Source organism: Peromyscus leucopus, chromosome 20 (genome assembly GCF_004664715.2).
Source record: "Peromyscus leucopus breed LL Stock chromosome 20, UCI_PerLeu_2.1, whole genome shotgun sequence".
Taxonomy (NCBI): domain Eukaryota; kingdom Metazoa; phylum Chordata; class Mammalia; order Rodentia; family Cricetidae; genus Peromyscus; species Peromyscus leucopus.
Genome location: NC_051080.1, coordinates 19,837,351 through 19,862,380, shown reverse-complemented (window position 1 = coordinate 19,862,380; position 25,030 = coordinate 19,837,351). Strand labels below are relative to the sequence as shown.

General features: G+C 55.1%; 1 protein-coding gene across 5 annotated transcripts in view; it reads left to right on the top strand.

Moving 5' to 3' along the window:
* Nucleotides 1–2,555: 2,555 nt before the first annotated feature.
* Prr5 (proline rich 5) overlaps nt 2,556–25,030 on the top strand; it is a 40,956-nt gene continuing 18,481 nt past the window's right edge. Inside the window, exons 1-2 of one of the 5 annotated variants that reach the window (XM_028878118.2) lie at nt 2,556–2,634; nt 20,685–20,804. In XM_028878118.2, coding sequence (XP_028733951.1) covers nt 20,695–20,804 — 110 coding nt within the window. In that variant the 5' untranslated portion in view covers nt 2,556–2,634; nt 20,685–20,694. Of the gene's footprint in view, nt 2,635–8,591; nt 8,957–20,500; nt 20,805–24,361; nt 24,416–25,030 lie in introns of those variants that run through there. The other 4 variants (XM_028878119.2, XM_028878120.2, XM_028878116.2 and 1 more) reach the window with 4 other exon arrangements.

Genomic DNA, 25,030 nt, shown 5'->3' with positions numbered 1-25,030 from the left:
GACAAGTTGTAGAAATGGAGAACAAGAAAGGAGACAAGGATGTAGGACAACACAGGTGTCCTTATGGTGACCAAACCCAATGTCCTCTGTCTTTTTTTTTTTTTTTTTTTTTTTTTTTTTTTTTTTTTTTTTTAATTTATTAGCTATACAGTGTTCTGTCTGCATGTGTCCCTGCAGGCCAAAAGAGGACACCAGATCTCATTATAGATGGTTGTGAGCCACCATGAGGTTGCTGGGAATTGAACTCAGGACCTCTGGGAGAATAGTCAGCACTCTTAACCACGGAGCCATCTCTCCAGCCCCCAAATGTCTTCTATCTTAATGGTATTTTTTGTCTGTGTGAGCAGCAAGGAAAATGGGTCCAAGAGAGCTCTCTGTAGTCTGTCTTGTCTTTTTCTTTCTTTCTTTTCTTTCCTTTCTTTCTCTTTTTTTTAACAGTGTCTCGTGCAGACCAGCTGGCCTTGAACTTGGTATGTAGCCAAAGATGACCTCTAACTATGAATCCTTCTGCCTCTACTTCCCAAGTGCTGGTGTGCACCACTATGCCCAGTTTGTCTATTTATTGGGAGTGGGGGATGTGCCATGATGCTCATGTGGAGGTCAAAAGATAACTTTCAGCCAGGAGGTGGTGGTGCACACCTTTAATCCTAGCAACCTGGAAGCAGAGGGAAGCAGATGTCTGTGAGTTCAAGGCCAGCCTGCTCTACAAATCAAGTTCTAGGACAGCCAAAGCAGTTACGCAGAGAAACAGACTGTCTCAGAAAAATAAATAACTTTTGGGAGTTGGTTCTCTTCTTCCACTGTGTGGGTTTGGAGGCTCAAACTCAGGACATCAGGCACAGTGGCAGGTGCCTTCACTGCTGAACCAGGATGCCAGCCCTGCATTCTTTTTTTTTTTAATACTTGTTTGTTTTTATTCATTTATGTGTATGACTGCTTTGTCTGCATGTATATGTGTGCACCGTGTGTGTGTGTGTGTGTGTGTGTGTGTGTGTGTGGTGCAGTGATCAAAGAGGCATCGATCCCTAGAACTGAAGTTACAGGCACTTGTGATCTACCATGTGGGTGCTAGCGACTGAGCGTAGGTCCTCTGCAAGAGCAGCCAGTGCTCTAATCTGCAGAGCCATCTCTCTAGGTCCCTGTATTATTTCTTATAACTTCATGTTATATCTACAATATTCTCAAAATAAGAAAATTTAATTTGAGCCAGGCATCGTGGCACATGCCTTTAATCCAGCATTTTGGAAGCAAGGGCAGGCAGATCTCTGTGAGTTTCTGGCCTGGTCTATTAGAGAGTTCCAGGCAAGCCAGGGCTACATAAGTAAAGCAAAAGGAAAATCTAATTTGAAAAAGAAGTGGTGAACGTGTGTTATCTCACACCCAGAGGGCTATTTGATGGCCTTAAGGTCCAGCATCACCATAACCTTTTCCCCCCAGGTCCCTCTAACACCTCAGGGACCTCAGCCCCACCTCTGAACCCCTTCCCAGTCTACTCAGGCTCAATGCCTCATAAACACTTACATCCCAGGTTTTGGTCCAGCCTGCCCTCTGCTAGATAGATCTTCCTCTTGCCTCCTTCACTCCTGGACTGTGTGGACCCCTGAGTCCACTGAGGGTTTGGCTGGGTCACCCTCTCCTGGGGTGTGGCCACCAAGAGAGCTGGTACTTCACCCGTACCAGTGAACACTATGTCTGGGGCTGGGTGGTTTCACTCCAAATGAGCAAATGATGGGAGGGTAAGGTGTATGTGTGAGTGTAGACACAGACTGGCACAATTGCGTTCTAGAATTGTCAATCATTTCTACACATGAGAATACAATAACCAGAGACCATCCTCACTGAGTCTTGCTCTCGGAAGCCTTGACCCTGAATAGGCTTGCTGCCCTGGGAATTCCTGGTCCTGGAGTAACCTCTTCACTTCCTATCAACACATCACAAAGGCAGAATGGAGGTGAATAAAAAAAGAAAAAGAAAAAACCTGAGACAAGAGGGTGAGGCTTGGGTGTAGCGTGTTAGACATGGAATGGTGTGGAGAGTTGGGTATTCCCACAAGAACAATTCTTGAGCTGCAAAATGGGAATGGCACAGAGCCGTAGCCCACCAGGAACTGTGCTGGGCCCCCTGTAGACAGGGCAACCCATGTTTTTCTTCTAATCCAGAGGATACTGATGTCGCCTAAATCGCTACAAGCTTTGAGAACCTTAGCCGGGATATTTGCAAATATCCCTGTGACTCAGGACGAGGACTGAGTCTGTCAGATTTTTTTTTTTTCACAGCTGCGAGCTCTCGGTGGGCATTTAAGGATCACCAAGGGATGAGTTCTAGGGGTTTCTGGCCAAGGGTGACCCGGGGAGCCCCCTACTGGGAGGATGGAACACACTGCTTGCGCAATGCACGCAGTGGTATACAGGGAGGAGCCCGCGCTGCCCGGATGATGGGCGTGTCCGCAGCCCCTTAAGCGCCCCAATTCTTCTTGCCGGAGACGGAGCCACCGCGGGCTGGGCGGGGCCTTTCAGGGGCGCGGGATCCGCGGGCGTGGTCTCTGGTGGGCGTGGTCTCTGCAGTCCCTCCCCCAGCCGGTCCGGGGCTCTGCGCGGTGGTGGCGGCTGCGGCGGCGGCGGCACGGGGACCCAGGTGAGCGGCGGCCGGTTCTCGAGGCCGGGCGGGAGGGAGGGTCCCGGGTCTGGGGGAGGGGGCGGCACGCGCGCGCGGTCGCAGAAGGCGAGGCCCGGGCGGCGCCGCGAGTGCATGTGTGCGTGTGCGCGAGAGTCCCGCCGAGCGCCCGAAGGTGGGATAGGGGTGGGGGCGACCTCTAGGCAGAAGCGGCCCCTGGAGGAGTACAGCCTCCCCCGTCAACCTCCTGGGACCTTCCTGGCTCGTCTCTCAGAGCCCCCCCCCGCCCCGCCCCTTTCTCTCGGTATCTGAGTTTCTCTCCGTCTGTGTGGGTGGGTCCCGTTGGGGTCGTCCAGCCCTCTGTCCAGCCGCCTAGCCATCCTGTCACCCTCCCTCCATCCGAGCGTGCCTCCTCCCTATCGCAGCCTGCCTCTCCCTCTCCATTGCCCCCCTTAATAGAGCAAACAAAGATGGTCGAGGGAGGGGGACCCTTGTTTCCAAGCTGTTCCTGGCTCAGGCTGTGTCCCCCCACACCCTCTGGCCTCTGGCCTGGGCCTCCAGCCACCTCCTGGCAGGGAGCTGGATGAGGGCAGCGGATGATCCCACACAGGCAGAGGCCCCAGGGTGGAAGCACTTAGGGGTCTGTCACCTTCCCTGGCCATTGACAGCAGGTAGGGACACCTGGCAGATCAGCCTGGCCAGGGTCTGAGCCAGTGACTAAATCACATGATTCCTACATGCCATCCCATATGAGCAGGGCCTAATGCTTTCCAAGATTTTCCTTGCCGGAGCCAGGGTGAAAAAGAAGCACAGGGTTGTGGGAGGGTCCCTGGCCTGCAGGCCCCAGGAGACGGTCCTCCATCCTGCCCCCTGAGCTCCCATATCCCTGTCAGGCATGGGTAGGAGTGACATTGTGAGGGACTGTAGAGGCTGTAGCATGATATCGGAGTGAAGTGATTAGGGATGTACTTGGCTGAGAGCGTGGCTGCACCTGCCTCCATGTCCAGGATCCCAAAGGCCTGGGCCTATGCCCTGGACTGCATTCAGAGAGGCCAGCATCTCCCTGGGGCCCTCCTAGGATAGGCCTCCTAGGTCCTTCTTTCTAGTCAGGTCTCTGGCCATCCCTTTGAGGACGTTTGATTCATAGAATGCAAGCTCTTGGGCTGCCCTAGGATGTTGCTGGGGCCCTAGGAATCTGCATTTACCACACAGTCCCTCAGACGTGTCCAAGTGCACATCGAGGTGTGAGCCTCACTGAGAGAAGGCTGGCTGACCGTGGCTCAGTCTCAAGAAGGGTCCCTGTTAGTGGCCAAGGCTCAGCTGTGTCCCGGAGCCAGCCACTGCCCTCTGTGAGCCTGAGTCCCCTGGTCAGAGGTTATGACCTTCTGAGTGTCTCCCACTGCCGGTTCTGGTATCCACAGCTCTTTGCTGAACTGTGGGACACAAGTTTCTATGAAGCCCACTGCTGAGTGAGTGTGTGGCTCTGGGCAAGTCACTTTGCTTCTTCTGGTCCTCAGTGTCTTCGTCTGAAAACAAGGAGTCAGTATCTCTACCCACACGGGGTACCCCAGGAGGATCCATTCCTGTGCACAGAACAGAAAGTGGAGGTGCCAGCCACAGGGTGGGTGGGGCTTGTTTTCAGGATAACTGTGTTAATGGAGGGTGCTGGGGACAGTTGTATTTCCTCAGCAGCAGGGAAAGTGTTTGTGCAGATGCTAGTTGGCAAATGGCTTTTGTTTCTAATGGATGGCTTGAAAGGCTAGGGCTGGCTGGGCGGAAATGCCTGGGGAGGCAGAGCAGGCACTCGGTGTGATGCCAGCTCCTGTGAGCGAGCCTGAGGGGTGACAGACAGTAGAGCTACCTCAGCAACTCCCCACCCAGCCCCACCTTGAGTGCTCCCCTGTTCTCCCAGAATACCCACGAGACCCCCATCAGGAAAGTGATCGGTTCTCAGAGACCTTGCCCTAGCCTGCAGGTGGCTGGAGGGGCGGGGGATGGGACAGAGACCTCACAGAGGGAGCCAGGTACACATGACATGTGGATACAGAGCTGGAGGTTCAGGTGAGGGTGACGATGGTCCCCTGGGTTATACAGCAGGGCCCGGGAGTCCTGCCTAGAAGCTCAGGGTGGCCCCAGGGGCCAGTCACTCTCCATTCAGGGGCAGAAGATGGGAAATCGAAGTTTGCCTGGAATGAGGAGGTGACCCCTTAAAGACAGTGTAATGCTTTTCTCTCTTCACTACCTTCCTATTCGTGTCTCAAAACTGGATCTGGATGCAGGACTTTTTTAAGGGACAGCATCTTGGCTGGGGCTGTAGCTCAATTAGTAGCGTGCTTGCCTAGCATTCACAAGGCCCTGGATTCAATGCCCCTGCCCTACACACCACAGAAGTTAGGCATGATGGTATATACCTGTTATCCCAGCACTGGGGGCCGTCGGGGGGCACAATGATCAGTACTCTAAGGTCATCCAGCTCTGTAGTGAGTTTGAGACCAGCCTGAGCTAGAGACCCTGACCTTGTCTCAGGAAAGGGGAAGGGGGAGGAAATCACCTGCCCCGGGAAACTGCCTGATCCCTGTGAGCTGTGGTTCTCCTCTGCAGAGTGAGAGCTGGAATAGACAGTTTTTGCACTAAGTGGAGGCTCTGGCCCAACTGTCAGGATCTAATCTGCACACCTTCACTAGCCCTGTGGCCTTGGCAGATTTCCCAGCCTCTGGCTGCCTCCTGCTTTGTCTACCAGATGACGAGAATGGCCACCACATGCCTTACATGTCATCGTGAGAATTGAAGAGTAGCCCCAGCCAGGAGTGTTCTCTGCTGATGAGGTAGGAGGGGGTCTCTGTTGTAGTGACGCCACCACACAGTACTTGTGGTGCTGTAGACTCTAGGGAAGCCACCCAAGCCCAGGTCATAGTGTCGTTGTGGGCTGAGGTGACGGAAAGGACATACGTGAGAAAGGAATAGGTATCCACGTAATACAGAGTCCAAGGAACTATGTGTCAGCAGCTATGTGTCATCTGTAAATATCCCAGAGGAGGGGAGCTTTACTGCCTTGAACCTACTGACCTCTGCGCCTGTGGGGAGGGGACAGTCCCTATCCAGGACCTATCAGCTGGACACAGCTGTAAGACTAGGTCTGACTCAGATGAACTGGAAGTCATCCATTATGGCTGCTTCTTGGTGGAGAGACATGGAGCTCCAGCTTGATTATTCTAGCTGTGAGGGAGCTCACTTCCCTATGATTGTTAGTCTAGGACTTGTCCAGATACCAGAACCTATGTCTGTACCTAGAGTGTGGCTGCTGTCACCTGCAGCCATGCTGGGTGTCATCAAAGTCCTCAGTTCTTTATATCACTAGTTTCTAATTCAAAATGGAGTTGGTGTGTCCAGATACAGAGTAACCTACTCATACCATATAGCTGCAAGGGAGTCCGAGAGACTGAGGGTCTGTCATTCATCTTTTAAAAGATGAATGGTGACTCACAGAGATGAAACTCTCCAACTACATAGTGGGACATGTGGGGGAAGCCCCTTTTTAGAAGATTGTCCAGCAGGCATTCAGAGGGATTGCTCTGTTTGGTTCTTCCCTAGAGCTTGGCTCACCCTGAAATGAATAGGTGTCCCTGTGTCTTGATCATCTGCTCTATGCTGGGTCCCATGGGAGCTTCCCTGGCTTCTGTCTACTCTCCCAGCAGCCTAGGATGCTGTTGTGGCTCTGCCCAGTTAGCAGATGGGCAGACTGAGGCCCAGAGCCAGCAGGAGGAAGGGCCAGGGCTTAGACCCGGATCTCTGTAGCCAGCCACTTGACACTTGCCATATTGGTATGCTTAAAGATAAGGACAGGAAGCCTCACCATCAGGGGCCACCATGTGGGCTCCTTGGATCCCAACATGAATCGCATGCATTTTTCTAAAAGATTCTCAAAGTTCGCTTGCTAGATTGACTGGAGGCAATCATTAACTTGTAAAAGCATTTTGTCAAGCAAAATGAATGAACCTGCACCCAGGGAACAGTCCAGGAGAAAGACACAAGAGAACACCCAGCCTAGAAGACAGCCCCCTAAGCCCTAGACCTGAGTTCCAGGCATGGTTCCATTCTGGACACCCTCTTTGAGTCTGGGGAGTTAATTTCTGTGCTACAGTTTTCTCATCTATAAAACAAGCTTTCTACCCTGTGTGGCTGCAGAGAGTGTGATGGGGTAGCCAGCAGTACTGAGAGCCAGCATAACCATTCTTGGCCTTAGGAATGCTCTAGAAAGGCAACTCACAGGCACGCAGACCTGCCTCCATGTCTGCAACTGTAAGGCTGTACTATGGTGACCCCACTATGCAGATGAAGGAGAGGCAGCGAAGTCAGTATCCAGGCCCTGGGTCACTGTAAGACTATAAGACTGAGTCTGACTCATATGAACCAAAAGCCATCCATCATGGCTACTTCTTGGTGGGGAGACATGGCTCCTGCTTGATTATTCCAGATGTAAGGGAGCTCCCTCCCTCCCCTCTGACTGTTAGTCTAGGACTTGGATAGTGGCGGTCACAACCCCTGGTGCATAGTCTCAATTGTGCCAGAGGAAGATAGAGCATAGCTCGATCCTGCTTCCTGGGAGAGGCCAGAAGGCTCCTGTAGGGAGGGGAGACTCCCCCACTTATATCATTCATAGCTGTATCCTGAGGCAAAGGAGAGAACAGCCAATGAGGAGGGTAAATATCATGTGCTCAGAGACCCTCAGGTGGGCCAGTCCTGTGTCAGCCATGACCAGCCCAACTGCACAGGGCCTGGAAGGAGACGCCAGGCTCACTGCACCCACACCCTCAGACCATTATTCTGAGAGTTTGGGTTTGGGCTTTAAAACAGGGTCTTACTCTGTAACCCCAGGCTGGCCAGGAACTCACTAGATAGCCCAAACTGACCTCAGCGTCTCAGCAATCCTCCTGCCTCAGACTCACATGTGCTGGGATTGTGGGTGAGCACCACCACACCTCTGTTTTCGTTTCTCTCTCTCTCTCTTTTTTTTTTCCTCAATAGATTCTGGAGTGGGGTTGTGTCTACAGTACCCAGCCCCAATATGTCACCAAGCAGCACACGAACATATGTTCTGCTTTTTCATATGGTGTCACTCTGACTTCTTCACTGTTTCTAGAAAGTTCCTACCATGCCTGAGTTCTTAGCAGTGCAACACCGTGCACTGTGCAACATCCTCTTCTGCAGATACCCCTCTGTGGGGTTCCCAGGGCACAGAGATGTGAAGGTCCTCTGCATCTTAGATTCTGTCAAAGGAGACACGGTATCCCAGTGGCCCTGGAAGGAGTGAGCCTTTGGTGGGATGCAATGGACGGTGTCTGGCAGGCTGCAAAGGACGGCATGGTGGCTGCCGTTGCTGTGGTTGCCAGAGCCTGAGTTATTGTTGTTGTAGCCCTACTAAAGTGGTTGGTCCTTGCAAGAGGGGGCCAGGTCTTACATTCTGAGCCCACCTGACATGATGTGCTGTGGCTTCCCAGCTAAAATGAGCCTCCGTATGGACAAAGTTCCAGGAGATACTGCATTCACACAACCTCATCTTGTGCCCCTTCATCGGGGAACATTAACACCGCTGGAAAGCCAGGCACCAAGATAGGCCTTCCCAGGATTGCATGACAGGAAGAGACATCCAGGAAGGCTTCCTGAAGGAGGTGGCTAGCATCCAGCAAGATGGAAGGGCAGAGTCTGGCTGGCATTCTAGTAGAGTGAAGAAGGGGGCTTTAATGCGAGGGACGTGGCTAAGCCTAGCATAAAGTTGAGTATACACAGTACCTAGCATTGAGTTGGGTATAGGCGTTGTGGGGTTGTGTATGAGCTGAACTGAGATGCCCAGAAGTCATCTCGGGTCAGAAATGAAAGGAGCCATCCAGTTGCATCTCCTGGCACCCGCCTCTCTCGTCACTTCAGGCCTGGACAGGAAGGGGTGTACCATGGGCTCCAAGGCTACAGGCACCCGCCTGGGACCTGCTCCATAAGCATGATAAAATATTTATCAGGAAGCAGGCAAGCAGTTGGCTTTCCCTGCACAGACCGCCATGGGCAGCTCCCACCGAAGCTGGCTGCAGCCTCCCCGAGTTCCGCTGAGTCACAGCCCAGGAGCCCTCTGCCCAGCCCGCCTGCTCGCTGTCCTGTGGCCACGTGGATTCCTCATTATATGTAAGCCATTGGGTAGCCCCACGACCAGGGCACCCAGCACAGTGAAAAACGCTGACCCAGCCATCTTCAGACCTCTCTGGACTGTGCAGGCCTCAGCCAAGGTCACAGGCAGACAGGCCACGGGTACCCCTCCCCTCAACTGCCCTGCAGCCTCTGGCACCTGAGCAAGGTAGGTCCTTTGTCTCTTTACCATGGGGACACTGAGGCTGGGGTGGATCTCTCAGGACCCGGTGGTTAGAGGAGACTCGGCATTTGTCTGTCTGACCCAGAGTCTGTCTCGGAGGAGCCGGACTCCGATAAGGACCACTTCCTGTGTCCATCCTGATGTGGTAGTACTAGGACTTTACGTTGGGATCAGAAACAGTGGCAGATGGTGCCTTCCCTCTGCTTCGCGGAGTGCGAGCGCACCCAGGCTGCCGAGTCTTCTGTTCACCCATTCATAAAACCGTCCGCCCATCCGGGCCAGCCATCTAGCTTGGGTCGTAGGTGCACGCTGTGCTGTGTGACCTTGGATGGGCTGCTCCGCCTCTCTGAGGCTCACTCTTGGATCTGTGACTTGAGGTAACATCTGGATCTCCTTCATGTCCTCATATCCCTGAGGCCGGATGGGCCTCAGTAGGCCTTTGGAAAGGCTCCACTTTCCAGAAAGGCCCTGGCACAGCCTGAGGTAGGCTTGCCAGGCAGTAAACCAGAGGCCTGAGGACAGTACTTGTTGGGCTGGATGGAAGTGTCTCTGAGGTTGTCAAGTTCCCCAGGGAAAGTCTGTGGTCCCTGGAGCTGCTCCAGGGCATCTGGGGGTGGGACAGGGAGCTGGCCACCCCAGCCGCTAGTGGGGACCCTGTGGGCTGCCGAGCCAGTGCCACGGCCTAGTTCTGGCCTGGCCATCATGCCCCTGGCTGCCTGTGGTGCCTGCTGCCCCGTTCCCGCCTGCTCAGCTGCCCTTGGAAGGCCTTCCTCTGCTGCCGTTCTTGCTGCTCTCCTCCAGAAGGGCACTGTTTCTTTAAGCTCCTCCAGGAAGCCATCCTGCTCCAGGGGCCCCTCCTGGCTGTCCGCCTCCCTTGCCCAGTTATGTGCCCCAGTGCCTTCCCATGCCAGCCATGGGGCCCTTCTCCTGGCTCTGAGAGGTGATTGCTACAGCCCTCCCATACCTTCTCGGGGCCCTGTGTGAAAGCTCCTGGCCCTAGTGGTTCCTTGTGGGGTTTCTGGAGTGTCTCTTAGGCGAAGACAGGGAATGCAAGTGGCGGATGTCCAGCGAAGGCATCGCGGAGCAGAATGAACCCCTGCCTGTCCGTGCAGGCCCCAGCCAATGGCCTCTGTTTGCCTGGTTCTCGAGGGTGGTGGAAGCTGATGGTGATGGGGTGATACTTAGGGCATCTGAGCCTGGGAGACAGGTGGGGCTTGGGGCAGAAGATAATCTTGCCTCAAATCCAGTGGGCAGGGCCAGTGTTGTCCACTCTAAAGGGCAGGCAGGGGGTGGGCAGGCTGGGGCTGTCACACTCCCAGGGTGGCTGCCACATCTGACAGACAGCCTGGTGTTGAAAAGTACGACCAAGGAAATGCCCTGGTGGGAGCAGAGCTTTCTCTTCCATCGTCTGCTTTTGAAAATCATCCTGGAGTTCCTTCAGTGACTTTGGATGTATTCAAAGTCCCGTGGCCAACCCTGAATTCGGTGGCCACAAGGACATTCAGGGACACAGCCTGATGGGATGACTGACCACAGTCTGGCAGCAGAGGCTGGCAAGCCAGTGTGGGAGCTTAGGCTTGCCAGACACAGCCCGATGGGAGAAGCTGGGCAGACAGTCTGATGGAGGAAGCTAACCACCAAGCAATCTGATGGGGGTGGGGGTGGTGTTGCTGATAGTCTGACAGAGCCTAGTGGCTGGCCAAGGTGGCCCCGCCGATGAATTTCTGGAGCCACAGCTCCATCCGCAGAACTGGGCATTTCTCCCAGCATCCACATGAGGGACTTGGGCCTGTCACTTCCAGATGTCCACTGCACAGCCGAGGGCCAGCTCCCCTCCAGTCAGGCTCCCCGGAGCCCTGTGCTTTGCAGAACATAGGCACAGGAGGTGTGGGATGCTCTTTCCTTTGTGAAGAGACTAGCCGACACTGCTCAGCTCTGGGGAGGTGGGGGTCGGATTTAGCTAGCCTGCTTCAGCAATGGAGCCTGGAGCGGGGGACCCCTGGGCTGCTTGGGAACTCAGTGAGCGGTGTAGTCAGGTGTAATGCCTATAGCAGGTGGTTGGCCAGTAGGTGGCAGCCTAGTGCAAGGTGTGTAACACCGTTCCCCCCAACCCCCGCCCCCCCCCCACCTCCACCACAGACACCTACTCTGTGAAGAGTGGGTCCAGGGCAGAGGTCAGTGGAGCCACCTTGCTGTGGCTGCTGAGCAGCCCCATCTGGCCCAGGTGGTGGTATGCTTTTTTTCACTTGGCAGCTCTGGGCCTCAGAATTACCTGGCTAGCACTGGGCAGCATAGGAGCCCCTTCGAGAGCCTACTTTCTAAGCTTTGGACCTGTTGACTCATCCACCTCAGTGCTCCAGTAGGGGGGAGGGGGTGGCATTCCAGGGTTGCTGTGGGAACCCCACAGCATCTGGGCGGTGACAGATATACCCAAATGAGTGTACCTCAGAGAGGTACTTCACGTGGGGGAAATGAGGACTGGTGAGCACCATGGGGTGTCAACCGCAGAGTGATCACTGTGAGGGCTTCATCCCCAGAGTGAGCATCATGGGGCTCCACCCCCGGAGTGAGCACCATGGGGACTCCACCCTCAGAGTGAGCACCATGGGGACTCCACCTTCAGAGGGAGCACCATGGGGACTCCACCTTCAGAGTGAGCACCATGGAGACTCCACCTTCAGAGGGAGCACCATGGAGACTCCACCTTCAGAGGGAGCACCATGGAGACTCCACCTTCAGAGGGAGCATCATGGAGGCTCCACCTTCAGAGGGAGCACCATGGAGACTCCACCTTCAGAGGGAGCACCATGGAGACTCCACCTTCAGAGGGAGCACCATGGAGGCTCCACCTTCAGAAGGAGCACTATAGTCACTCCACTCTCAGAGGGAGCACTGTGGGTGCTGGGCATAGGAACTTGTCTGGACTATTTTCTCAGAGGAGCAGGAGGAGGTGGTGCTGGGGACAAGGAGCAGAGCATATCCCGTGGAGAGGGAAGAGGAGAGGGAAGAAGGCCGTGTGACCAGTGACCGAGAGAACAGATGAGAGCCGTGTGGCAGTGAGGCCAGAGGAGAAGGGGCCTACCGTGAAGGAATCCCTGCTCCGCAGTGAGTGTAAAGTGGACCCTGGCCATTGACTTCCCATCCCAGCACACGGGAGCCGCAGCCCCAGGGGCACACAGCCCAAGGTCCTCAAAGAGCCAAGGCGGAGGAGGGCTGAATTAGGTCGTGGAGTCAGAGGCCTTCTGCCGGAATGGAGCCTGGCAGTTGGGCAAGCTGGAGCCAGAGGTGGCCGAAGTGGGCAGGCTAGCTGTGACAGCGGTGTCAAGGTCAAATTACAATGGTGTCAAGGTCAAATTTCAATGCATTTCTTTGCAATTCTCAAATCTGTGACGCGCCCCCATTCCATAAAAATTGAAGGTGTGGGGCCAAACAAAATGAATCTGTGAGTAAAGGTGTTGACCTGAGTTCGACTCCTGGAACCCACATGGTGGAAAGAGGGAATGGGCTCCCGCAGACTGTCCTCTGACTTCTCCATGTGTGCCAAGGCATAAAAGTGTGCACACACGCGATAAATAAAAACCTGTAATAAAAAATGTTTATGTTAAGAAGTGTTCTGAAAGCCGGGCAGTGGTGGTGCACACCTTTAATTCCAGTACTCGAGAGGCAGAAGCAGGTGAATCTCTGTGAGTTTCAGGCCAGCCTGGTCTACAGAGCGAGTTCCAGGACAGCCAAGGCTACACAGAGAAACACAGTCTCAAAAAAAACAAGAAAACAAACAAAAAAAGTGCTCTGATGAGCTAAGCGCAAGGTTCATCCATATTGGTCCCAGGCTGGGTCTTTTTCTCCTCAGAATCCCAGGACTCTTCAATGAGGCCCAGCTGGACTAGGCAGAACCGGAAGCATGAAATCACAGGATTAAAAATCAGGCCTCATGGCCCATACATGTGATATCACCTGAGGCAAGAGAAGCACTAAGAATTTGAATCCTGCTAGCCAAGGCTACATAGTGAGTTCCAGCTTAGCCTGGGCTACACTGAGATCGTATTTCATTTTTAAAAGATTTTATCTTATTTTTCACTCGTGTGTGTCTGAGCATTGGTATGCAGGTGCTCACAGAGGCCAGTAGAGGGTGTCAGATCCCCTAGAGTTACAGGCAGTTATGAGTCCCCACCATGTGGGTGCTGGGAGTTGAACTGTCTTCTACAGGAGCAAAGAGTGCTCATAACTGCTGAGCCAGCTCTCTAGCTCCCCGGCAAAACGATTTAAACACATAATTGAGCAGTCCTGGTCACGGTGTAGCCTGGGTGATCCCTGTCTAGGTTCTGTTCGACAAGGTGGCCCCAAGTTATTTCTGCTGTATGGGAAATGATCAGAATCCCCTAAGACTGTCTGTCACTCCTGGACCAGCATGTGGCCTGGCCACTCTGGAAGAGGCCCTCCTTTGGGAGGTGTCCCGTCCCTCGAAGCTCTGCACTTCGCCATTGCTTGGGGGTGTTTCTGTACCTTGCCGTAAAGAGGGGTTGTCTCTCAATGTTGTCGGGATCCAAGGTGACTGCAGGTTTAGGGCAGCGATTGGAGACCTTTGGGCGCCGTTCAAGGTCTGGAATAGGACACTGTAAAAGTTGACCATGTCTGCCTCGGCAGTTGTTTGTGCTTCTAGCCTTGAAGCAAGAAGCTAAGGGTAGAGGACCGGCTCATAGACAATCCTTGAGTGACTGACATGTGTCTGCACAGAAGTAAGTGGAGGAGACAGACAAAACGAGACAAGGGATGCTGTGCTCTCGTTCTGCCTTCAGTGGCCTTGTTGGACGGAGAGGGCCTGGGTGCTTTTAGCAAAATTGGCTTTCTGGTGCCTGTTGCAGGGACCCCTCCCTGACATTAATAATTACGTTCTCAAAAAAAAAAAACAAAAAACAAAACAAAACAAAAAAAAAAAAAAACCATAGCCAAATGAGAGGTGGGGCCAAAGAGAGACCACCAGACCGCACCTTGATCAGGGCTGCTTCATTATGTGTGTGCTTAAGTTGTTTCGCAGGGCAGAGTCTCGACAACGCTAGGTGGGAAGCAGGCAGGATTCTGAGGCCCCGGCAGGAGTGGAGGGAACAGGGAATGGAAGTCTCGAGAGAGGAAACAGGACCCAAAGAATGCATGCTGGGCCCTGCCTGCCTAGGGTCCAGAATGCCAGGCTTTGGAATTTGGAGTTTTCTCCGAAGGCACAGGACCCGATCTAAGGATTAGGTAGGCAGGGCAGGGGCCCGTCTGGACAGGGCCAGGGATCCAAGCAGGTGGCAGTGGAGTCCTGAGCCCACAGGAGGCTGCTGGTCCCTGTAGAAGCTCTAGGGGGCAGCAGAGAGCCAGGGCCCCTAGAGCCCCAGCCACATTGCCGGGCAGCAGTGGTGGGTCCTGCTGTCCTCGGGTGGGTTCTGGTCTTGCTGCCTGACATTAGGGGAGCTGGGGACAGAACAGGCAACAGGAACTCCAGCATCAGTCTGAGCTCTGGTTCTCACCAGTCTGTGACTCTGTGGTGACCTCAGGATTTGGGACCTCAGCTGGGCTTCAGTGGCCCGGGCTGGGTGTGGCAGGTACCTGGTAAATGTCACTGCTTTTCCTGACGTTGGTGTCCAGGTCCGCTGGGGATCCCACCCTCCAGGGATCGTCTCCTTCACGGAGATTTTGAAGGACCCAAGTTTTGACGGCTGGGTTTGTCTCCGCCTCTCCCCCACCACGTGACATGACTCCTCCCCCAGCTCGGGCTCTCTAATCAGAAGAGCTTTTCACAGATAATAATTTCTTGAGTGTAGAAGGCCAGGAATGGGTGGCTTGGGGAACATCACCCTGGAGAACAGCACCCTCCTCCTGGGAGGCCCTGGTGGTATCCAGCCAACCCTGGGCTGGCTCTTTGTACTTCCACCAGGAAGTGAGGGAGAGAGGCCAAGGGTTGGTTCTCCCTGTTCCAATCGCCCACGTTGGATCCTGACAGGGAGCAGCTCTTGCTACCTGGCAGGGCTGGGTGCAAGGTTCAGACAGTCAGAGAGAGAAGGAACTTTCTCCATTCAGATCTCCTACCACGCCTTGCGTGCTTACTGTGTCTGGGCTCTTCTCCGGTAGTGCCAGCAGGAGCTGATTCCTAAGTCACACTCATTCTTTCCAAGAATTCTTCTAAGAAAAAGCTACTGGCAAGAAGGTGCCTCAAGGAGAGCCCAGAGCAGGAAGGCAAGCTGGCAACCTGCAGGTCCCTGCTGCTGGCGTGTGGGCCTTCGTCCGTCCACTGAGTGGAGACAAGCACCACAGTCAGGCACCCACATGAAGCAGGACAGCCATGTTCAATGTTAAGGTTGTGATGCCTTTGGCAGGGCTGGAGCAGATCTCCCTAAGGGAGTCAGTGCTAACTTTCCGCCACTCCAAGATTCAGCTCCATGGAGAACCTCACTTCCCCCGGGGCCACTGAGTGATGGATCCGAACCAGGGTTCTAAACCACCCTACCCAAAGAACCTTTGGAAACTGATGTCCCAGACCTTCACTGAGGCTTGAAGGGAGAGTCTCTTGGGGTCACATGGATATGGTGAGGGTGTCAGCTACAAGGGATCTCTCTCTGCTGGTCAGAAACTCACAGCAGCCAGAAGCATAGCAGAGAAGTATTTAGGACAGAGGATCAGGACCAGCCAGGCGAGCTTGTCCCATGTCAGGAAGGCCTGAGGGAAAGGTAGCATGGATCGAGGAGACGTGGGTGAGGAGGCAGATGGCACTGCCTGCTGACTGGTCGTCTGGCTTTGGGGTGCAGGGAGAAGAGCCTCTAGGATCCTAGCTTAGTCTTACCCTGTGGTGGTGATAGCTTCACTGGGCTTCTGCAGCCCTGGCTCAACACCCACTTCCCACTGTTCCTCTGTAATAAGAGCAGTGGCCAAGCTCCTGGTGTGACCCCGCGACCTTGTGATTGCCCTGCTTCTCCATCTTCTGCACACCAAGGAAGGGATGAGACACGACCCAGGGCCACAGGCCAGAGAGGCAGAGCCAGGCACGCTTCTTAGCTGTCTGCTGGTCCTCTCCTGGGTACCTGGGACCCCAGGGTTAGGAGCCAACTCTGCCACAGGCTGTTAGAGACGTGGTACCAGTCAGCATTGGGCAACTGCCAGGCCTTCCCAATGGGGCAAAAGTGCCCCCTCTGGAGTGGGTGACTCTTGAGAGGAGGGCCTAGTGAGCGTGCTTATGGGGGAGGTAGGTGACAATGACTGAGTTGGGGCTGTCTCCTGCTCACCAGGCTAGACTCCAGCTTCAGCCCTGCCACTTGGCCACCCTGATTTTGTGCATGTGCCCCAGCCTCCCGGAGCGTCCATTTCTCTTTTATGACATGGGATCCCCTTGGTGACTCCAGGGTGAGCAGCCTTGGGAGGACCAGATGGGCCAGTGTGTTCAGGTCCTGCCTCTCTGCCCTGTCTCTTGTCCTTCCCACCCCTAGCAGGGGACCCTTCTTCAACTGGTTCCTTTAGATAAGTTCTCTGTCCCCTTTAAATGTCATGGGCAGGTGAAACCACATTGTGATCTTGTCGTAGTAGACTAGAGGTCGGTGGTCAGGGTTTGAGAGTACCGTGCCCTGCATGTGAACCATCTGGGCCAGCCCCTCAGTACCTTCATACCCCATGAATGGGAGAGGACTGTGGGGAGTGTGGGGCCCCTAAGGGCTTCCTTCAGTTTCTCTTTCTTGACCCTCAAATTCTGAGAAACTGCCCATCTTCCAAATGGGTTCCCCGGGTCCCTAGAGGTCAGCTGATCCAGCAGCAAGGTTAGATGGACCCCAATCCTGGCTGCTCACTTAGGGCTCACTCCCAGCAGGATAGCCCTGATGCTCTTGGTGTCTCAGTTGGTGGCCAGGATCCCGTCTCAGGTTCCTGTTCTTTGCTGGCCAGGTAGAGGTTGGCGCGGGGGTCCCGTGGGAGGAGGCCATGGTTCTGAGGTGGAGACACTGGCTTCTTAGGGGATGTGTGAGTGGGTTCACTTATCCTCCCGTGTCCTTAACCAAGAGCCTTAGACACAAGTGACTCTCTTCAGGGCCATTCCTAAGACAGCTGCTCAATCCTTGATCCAGGTACCAAACCCACAGGTCCTCATTGGTGCCTGGAAGGGCCAGCAGGGACACAAAGTCCCTGTACCTGCTTACAGGGGTGATAGCTGTACCAAGAGCTGTCTAGGAATTCTGCCAAACAGGGGTTCTCTGTCCCTTCGACCTATCGAAGTTGGCTTCATAGGGGTTTGCTGGGGTTTCCTGACACTTCAGGCCACAGGAACACTTTTGGGGCTTAGACTTGCCCCCCAACTCCTCAGTTGTCTTTCCTGGGGAACTGGAACAGCCTGATCTCCCAGACTCTGCCTTGGATTTCTGGGACCAGCAAGCTCTGCCCTTTGCTGCCTACCACCAACACTCACCCGCGCTGCCTACCACCAGCCCCAACACCCGGCGCCGGCGGTGGCACCCCCGCGTCTCTGTCACACTTCTGCCTTGGGCTGTGGGTGTAGCCGGTGTAAATCTGTGCTGGGGCGGGAACAGCTCATTTCTTCACTCTCTCTGGAGATGTCTTCTCTTTTCCTTTCTTTGAGACATTGTCTCCTAAGAATCTATAATTCACTATGGAGCCCAGGCTGGCTGCAAACTCAAGGCAGTTCTCCTGTCCCAGCCTTTCAACTACCAAGATTACAGAGGAGCATCCCTACAGTTGCCTCTAGAGATGTCTTCTAATTCGTACAACCGCGGACCCCATTCTGCATGTTATTTATCTCACTTCTTAGACCCTGGCTGCACCCCAGCCCCTTCCACTGGATCCCCGGGCTTCTCCCTCCCTCCTCCTGCCCACTGTGGTCTCCCCTCATCTACCAGCCTCTTCCAGAGCAGCCCAGACTGCCTCCCCGTTCCCAGCCAGCCACTCGTGCCAGGCAGGCAACCAGAAGTCAGTCCTGCCCCCTTGACCTGCCTATCTGTGCTGGGTACAAGGCCAGGCTTCTCTGAAGAGCCTGGGATTCTCCTGCAGTTACACCACCAGTGGCAGAGACATGGCCGCCTCATGTCTGTGCATCTTGGTTTTCACCAATATGGCCTAAAATAGGAGATGAGTATATCTACCCATTCCTCTCGCACACCTACCGTGTGCTAAGCATAGGGAATGCGGGTATAAGCATGTTACAGCCCCCAGCCCTGATAGAAAATGTCAAGAAAGCCATCCTAAGTCTAAACAAGGGCAGAGGCAATCGGAAGGGGGAGATGACCTTCAGCTTTGATGTTCTGGAGAGCAGGGAGGCATGGAGGTGGGAACTCAGGAGGGCAGTGTGTGCCATGGCCAGCTCCAGCTACTGTTTGGGAGGGCACAGGTGTGACTTGGAGAGAATGATCAGGAGGGGTATGTAGTCCAGGCTAGAGATGCTAAGGACTGAGGCTGGGGAGGGGAAGGGCAGGTAGGAGGAAGAGGAGGGTCTAGTACATGTATCCTACCTTTGTTTTTGTTTTTATTTAAAATTTTAATTGTGTGTCTGTGTGTGTATCCTGACTGTAGGCTTGTGTGCTTGCATGCAGTGCCCAAAGAGGCCAGAAGAGCGTGTCAGATTCCTAGAGCTGGAGTGACAGGTAGCTGTGAACTGCCAGATGCTGAGACCCAGCCTTAGGGTTAGAGTTGTGATTTTATGGTGGCCGGCATTGGTAGCGATCCCGACACACCGAGTTCACCGGCAGTGGATTGGGCACTCCTGATACAGGATGAAAAACCCCAGCACCTGGCCTGGATGTCCTGGAGGGACAGGGAGAAGCGAAGATCCTATGGCCTTCACGTTCCACACAGGAAACTGAGGCCCTAGAGAAGTGACTCACCCAAGGCTCCAGCTAGTCCAGATCTCTCAAGGCTAGTGCTGTGCGACAGTGACTGCCCCACCCACCCACCCTAACCAGGGTGACCACAGTGCACACCAGCATGGGCTGGTGGGTCAGTAATTCACTTGGGATTTTCATCCAAGTTATTTATTTATTTATTTATTTATTTATTTATTTATTTATTTATTTATTTTACATTAAGATAGGAACACCTTGTCCAGTGGTGACAGTGTCCTGTGCATGTCAGTATGGCTGGAAAGTGCTCAAGCTGGCTTCTTCCTGCTCCCTTGAGCAGAGCTCCTGGCCAGGGTGCCCAGCGCTCCCTCCGTAGTTGGGTGAGCACTTTGCACCTCTCTGGGCGAGCAGTCTCATCCCTGCTTTGATGAGAAGGAATGGAAGAAGCCCCCCTCACCAACCCCCACCTGAGTGCCTCCTCTTTCCAGACCTGGGTTCCTCGACATGGATCAGGAAGCTGGTGCCTGCCATAGTCACCTCCACCCTTGCTTGGAGGCTGGTGAGCTCATCTGCTGCTGACCCCCAAGTCCACACTGGCAGGGACAGACAGCCTGGAGCCATTGACTGGGAGGGAGGCTGGGGAGCCCAGCCCTTCCCTGGCCTTGATAGTAGCTTGAGTGGCCTTAGGCTCTGGGAGAGTTCTTGTGAACAAGGAGTTGTCTGTTTATCACTGCCTCCTAAGACAGGCATGTGGGGGTGTCCGGTATACAGTGGGTGCTTAGGAAATGCTGGCTGATTGTAACTGAACCATGACTCTGCTCTCCTGCAAGTCACCAGGAGCCACGCCTGTCCCCTGTGTTTGGAGATGGCAGGCAAAACTAGTGGGACTCTCAGAAGGTCGGCTGTGTCAGGGGTTGGGCGCTGTGTGTTCAGGAGGCCTGGGTTAGGTCCGGCTTGCCATGTTTGAGTGGCAAAACCCTGGAGAGGTTATTTTACCCTGGATGCCACAACATCCCCAACAGGTAGAATCCAGATTGCTCTCGGTGCCCCAAGGCTGTGTGGCATTCTGTCCCAGGATCGTCTTGCCCAGGCACAAGGATTTAGGATACTCCCTGACTTCTACCATACAGGGGAACCTAGGACTCTGGGTATCACTGCCCCTTCATTCCTTCTAATCCCAGTGCAGCAACCCCTCTCGCCAGTCAATCATCCAGGATCCCTGCCTGAGAGAGGACCCTAATCCCTGGCCCCTCCCCTAAGAAAGAGGTCTAGGACAGCCTGGTTCAAGCTGGACTCAGGTGGGGTGGGGCTGATGGTTGAGGAACCCGCCTGAAAGCTTTGATCCGCAGTGGGAGGAGCTTGTGCCCACGTGAAGGGGTCTGGATGGATCTCTTTGGGCACAGCCTTTTCTCCTGGGATGGATGACTGGCGAGGGGTGACTTCAGGAGACGTTGATGGGAGACCAGGGGTCCCTGTGCATGGTGTGTGTATGTGACCATAGTGTTGGGTGCCGGGTGGGCAGTTGGGGTTGGACTGCTGTGTGGCTCTTGTGTGGTGGCTTCCTAAGGGAAGGGAGGAGGCGGCTGAAAGCGCCCCCTGAACTGGCCCTTTGGCCGCTGAGGGCTCCAAGACGCCAGCCCCGCCCTCCCAACACGAGACCACGCCCATCGTGGCCCCGCCCAGAGGGAGGCCCCGCCCCCGGCCTGCTTTTGCGCTCCGAGCGCTCCACGCTGCGCCGCCGCGAGCAATGGTTCACAGGGCCCGGCGCTGGGCGCGCGGCCCCGGGCGGAGGCGCGGGGCCGGGGCGGGACCCCACGGGGTCGCCAGGCTTGCGGCTAGCAGCCGAGTATAGTCGTAGGGGACGCCGGGCGCGCGTGGGCCGGGGTGAGCATGAGGACTCTCCGCAGGTTGAAGTTCATGAGTTCGCCCAGCCTCAGTGACCTGGGCAAGAGGGAGCCGGGCGCGGCGGGCGCGGACGAGCGGGGCACGCAGCAGCGCCGGGCCTGCGCCAACGCCACCTGGAACAGGTAAGGCGCGCAGCCCGGAGCGGCGTGGCCGGAGACGGCACCGCGCCACTTTGCGCGCAGCTCGCCCCGCCGCCGGGCCGCGCGCGGGGAGGGAAGTGAGTGCAACGTGTCGGCGGCTCGAGCCCGCGATCGCGCCCCGGGGGGCGGGCGGCCCGGGGCAGGAGGCCCCTGCGCCCCCCACTTCGCAGGGGCGCACTTGAGCTTCGTGGGGGCCCAGCGGGGCGCCGCTGCACTTCCTGTATGCGTGTCGGGCTGTCGGCGCGGGGTGGGCGGTGGCTTCCCCCGAGTTGGACCCCGGGCCTCCCAGCTGTCCGTGGGGGTGCGGCAGCTGCCAGACATTCCTTACCGGACCCTTCCGGAGGCCCATCCCGGACCAGCCGGGCGTGGGAAGCCCCTCCCCCAGCTGTGCTAGCAGAGCCCCGAGTCACAGATAGTTCTTTTAGCTGAGTTCCCCAGTAGGTCTCCTCTTGGCCCCTTCAAAAATAAGTATTTCCACCCAAAGTAAAATACGGATCGAGGGAGTGTGAGGCAGGCTGTTGAGGGAGGTCTGTGGAGGCTGGCTCTCCACTCCACCCCTCCACCTGGCAGTGAAATCCTGCCAGGTGCTTCACCCGCTGTGGTCTGCCACCAGGGACCCGGCTGTCACTTGGACACACATCTTCTGTTCATCTAGTCTAGTGAGCAACCCGGGGAAGATGGGGCTGCCAGCTGGGACCCTGTCTTCCACCCCTCCACTAAGCTGCAGATTGCTTAGGAGCCAAGACTACCTACCTGCCTCAGTTTCCCTCTATCCTAGGCCTGCACAGTTCTCCTGACTGGGCTGGGAGCAGAACAGTGAGAGAAGGAAGACTCCTTTTGCCCCAGAACTGCTCACTACTGTCTTCATCCCCTTCCTTGTCTCTGGCCAGGGTTTAGTGGAGCCACGCTGACTTTTTGGCTCAGATATCAACTCCACTTCTCTGCTGTGTGACCTTAAGCAGTTTGCTTACCATCTCTGGTCCTCAGTTTCTTTATCAATAATATGGGTGAGTGACTGTTGTTGGATTAAATATGGAATGTGTAATAAGGCTCTGAGCATGGCTTCTGGCACACAGTAGGTAGGTACCCTGTGATCCAGAACTCAAGTCAAGGCACGTGGAGAGAACACCCCTAGGAGTGATGTCTGGGGGGTTACTAAAAGCAACTTTGGGGGGACCCCTTTCACTCCCATCTGGGGTCCTCTGGCTCAGAGGGCTTAGATGGCTCCTCACCTTGTGTGGTGGTGAGGGGGTCTGCTGTTTGTCAGAGCTCTGGGGGGCTTTGCAAGGAGAGGTCACCCAAGTTTTCCAAGGGTTTTTCCTTTGGTGGCCTGTCAGACTGCAGAAGCTTGATGGCAGCCCCCACAGTACCTGAACAGCTCCTGTCTCCAGCCTTTGGGGCTCTGCTGTGTTCTGTGCTCCTGTCCTGTGTGAGCCCGTTCAGGGACCTCAGTTCACCTTGCCACGATCTTAGCCAACGAGGGAGGTTCTACCCTCCACCCCAGATAAGAGATACAGGGTTACCCAGAGCACCTGGGACCCATACTGTGAGCATTGCTTGATTCCTGATCCCCTCCCAAAAGAAGTGAAGGGGCTTGGGACCATGGGCCCAGAGTCCCCTCCCAGCCCCTGCCTATCTTCCTGCTCCTCTCTCCCAGTATACTGCCTGCAAGGGCTCCAGGATATCAGCCCTGAGCCCGATCACCCACAGCAGGATCAGCCTGTAGATCCTGGCTAGGCCTCCAAGCTATGGCCCTCATTCTGAGCCCAAGGTGCCCCCTTTTTCCTCCGTGACCTCATTAGTGTCCTGGGGCTGTAGAGTCATACCACACTGGACCACCCCGAACAACAGGAGTGTGTTCTGGCACAATAAGAAGTGGGGGTGTGGCCTGGCCGTCCACCTCTGGGGACTCTAGAGAGGGTCCTGGCTTTGCCTCTGCTGGCTCTGCTGTCATGGGCTCATGGCAGCTTCAGTTTAGTTCCATCTCTGTCTTTACAGAACCTTCTCTAGCCAGGTCTCTGAGTTTTGTAGGGGAGTGGTGGTTTTCTAGGGGTTTTTTTTTGTTGTTGTTTTGTTTTGTTTTGTTTGCTGTTGTTTCTTGATATTTTTGCTTAGTGTGTATGAATGAGTATTTTACCCCCTTAATCCCAGTGTGTGTGTGTGTGTGTGTGTGTGTGTGTGTGTGTGTGCCGTGTGTGTGTGTGTGTGTGTGTGTGTGTGTGTGTGCCTAGTGCCTGCAGAGGCCAGAAAAAGGTGTTGGATTCCCTGGAAGTGGAGTGACAGGTGGTTGTTAGTCACCACGTGGGTGCTGGGAACTGAACCCGGGCCCTCTGCAAGAGGAGTTCAGTGCTCTAACTGCGGAGCCACCTCTCCAGCTCCCTAGCTTTGTTTTGTTTTTGTTTTTTGAGACACGGTCCCAACATATCCCAGGCTGACCTGGAATTCACTATGGAGCCAAAGATGACCTTGAACTTCTGATCCTCCTGCCTCCACCTCTCCAAGTGCTAAGACTGCAGGCATGTGCCACCACACCTGACCCGAGTGTCTTTTGTTTATGAGGCCACCTCAGCCCAGGACCGCTTCATCCCTCGACATTGTAGCTAATTTCTTTCCCAGTCAGATTGGAAGCTTTAGCTTTACACAAATACCCGGGGACAGGTGTCCGACCCACTACAGTGACAGTGAGTGCATCCCCCAAATTCCCTGCACAACCCCTGCTGTGTCCTGAGATAGTCCACGCACTCAGTCATGTGTTCGTTCATTCATTCATTTATTCATTCATTCATCTTCTTGGTGTTGGCTGTGTTGGTTATGGAGGAGAATGCTGGTCGGAAGAATCACAAGCCATGGTTACCTTTTTAGAGCTTTATTGGGGGGGGGCAGATGGAAGGAGAGAGAGCAGAAAGAGAAAGGGGCCCACAGAGGGCCCGCCCACTTTTTAGGCTGGGACACTGTCGCAGGCTGATGACAGAAATTAAGGACAGAATCCTTACAGGCTGGACCAGGCTGAGATCTTGGTTTAGCAGCAAACAGCCTGCTCAGAGCTGGAGACCTTAGACTTAGTCAGAAAGTAGACAAGAGGGCTGTCAGTGGGGGAGGTAATTGCGGGTGGCACTTAGCACTTGGAGGAAGTAGAGCAGGAGACACTGGACTGCTAGCGACCAGGTCTGCCCCTGCTCTCCATGTCCGCTGGGTGTGCAGGGGCCTGGGAAGTTCTCTGAAAGAGGCGTGGCATGCTGCCTTGCCCCCTCCCAGCACCTGGAGTCCAGAGCTGTTCCCGGGCACCTGCTGCTGATTTCCCAGAGCTCAAGGGCACAACAGGCCTCCCCACCTGACTTCACAGCTTCCCCCTGCCAGGGATGGGCCCTGGCTGTTGTCCCTAGCCTGCCAAGCCCAGAGGCTCCCGACAAACTCCTAGAAGATGTCAAGATCCACAACAGATCCGAAGGGCTAGGGGAACACATGGGGGAATCCTAGCCTTCTGAGCCATCCCTCGACCAATGCCTCACCTCTGTCCCCCAGCAGGTGGAAGTCCTGGGCAGGCAGGAGCAGGAGAAAGTACACCCCAAAGTGTGGGACCCCTGCAAAGCAAGGTGTGCACCCCTGCCCCCAGCCTGCCTCCTCCTCCCAAGCGGGCTGTCCTTCTCCTTGTCAGTAAAGAGAATGAGGGCATCAGAGGAAGGAGGTGACCAAGGTACCCCCTGACAGCAGTGTCTGGGGTCTGAACGAGGCCCGTCAGGGAGTCCAGTGTCAGGGATGCCTCTGAGTTCCTGTTCCACCCGAGGCAGGGGGAAGCAGGGTTAGCTTAGAGCTGTCTTTCCAGGGCAGGTGGTCCTAGCCGAGGTGAGAATAAGGAGCAGGAACTGCAGGGAGGAGTTGAGTACACTTGATGTAGAGATGAGAAAACTGGGATTCAAAGAGCTGCAGGAACCACGTAGGCCCAAAATGTGAGAGGGAACGGAGGCCAGATCCCACCCAGGTTCAACTCTGAAGTCTATGGGAGCCTCCAGTCCATGGTGTCTTTAAGGACCAGAGGACTGAGCCAAAAGCATCCAGGCTAGGGTCCTAGGGTTCTGGGCCCTCACTTGCCTTGCTGTGCCCTGGACCCCAGTCTAGGTGTGGTCAGCAGAGTGGTGGCCCCCAAAAGTGTCCCTGCCCTCGTTCTCAGCCTGTGGATGTGGGCTTTCACGTGGCTAGCAGACTCAGCA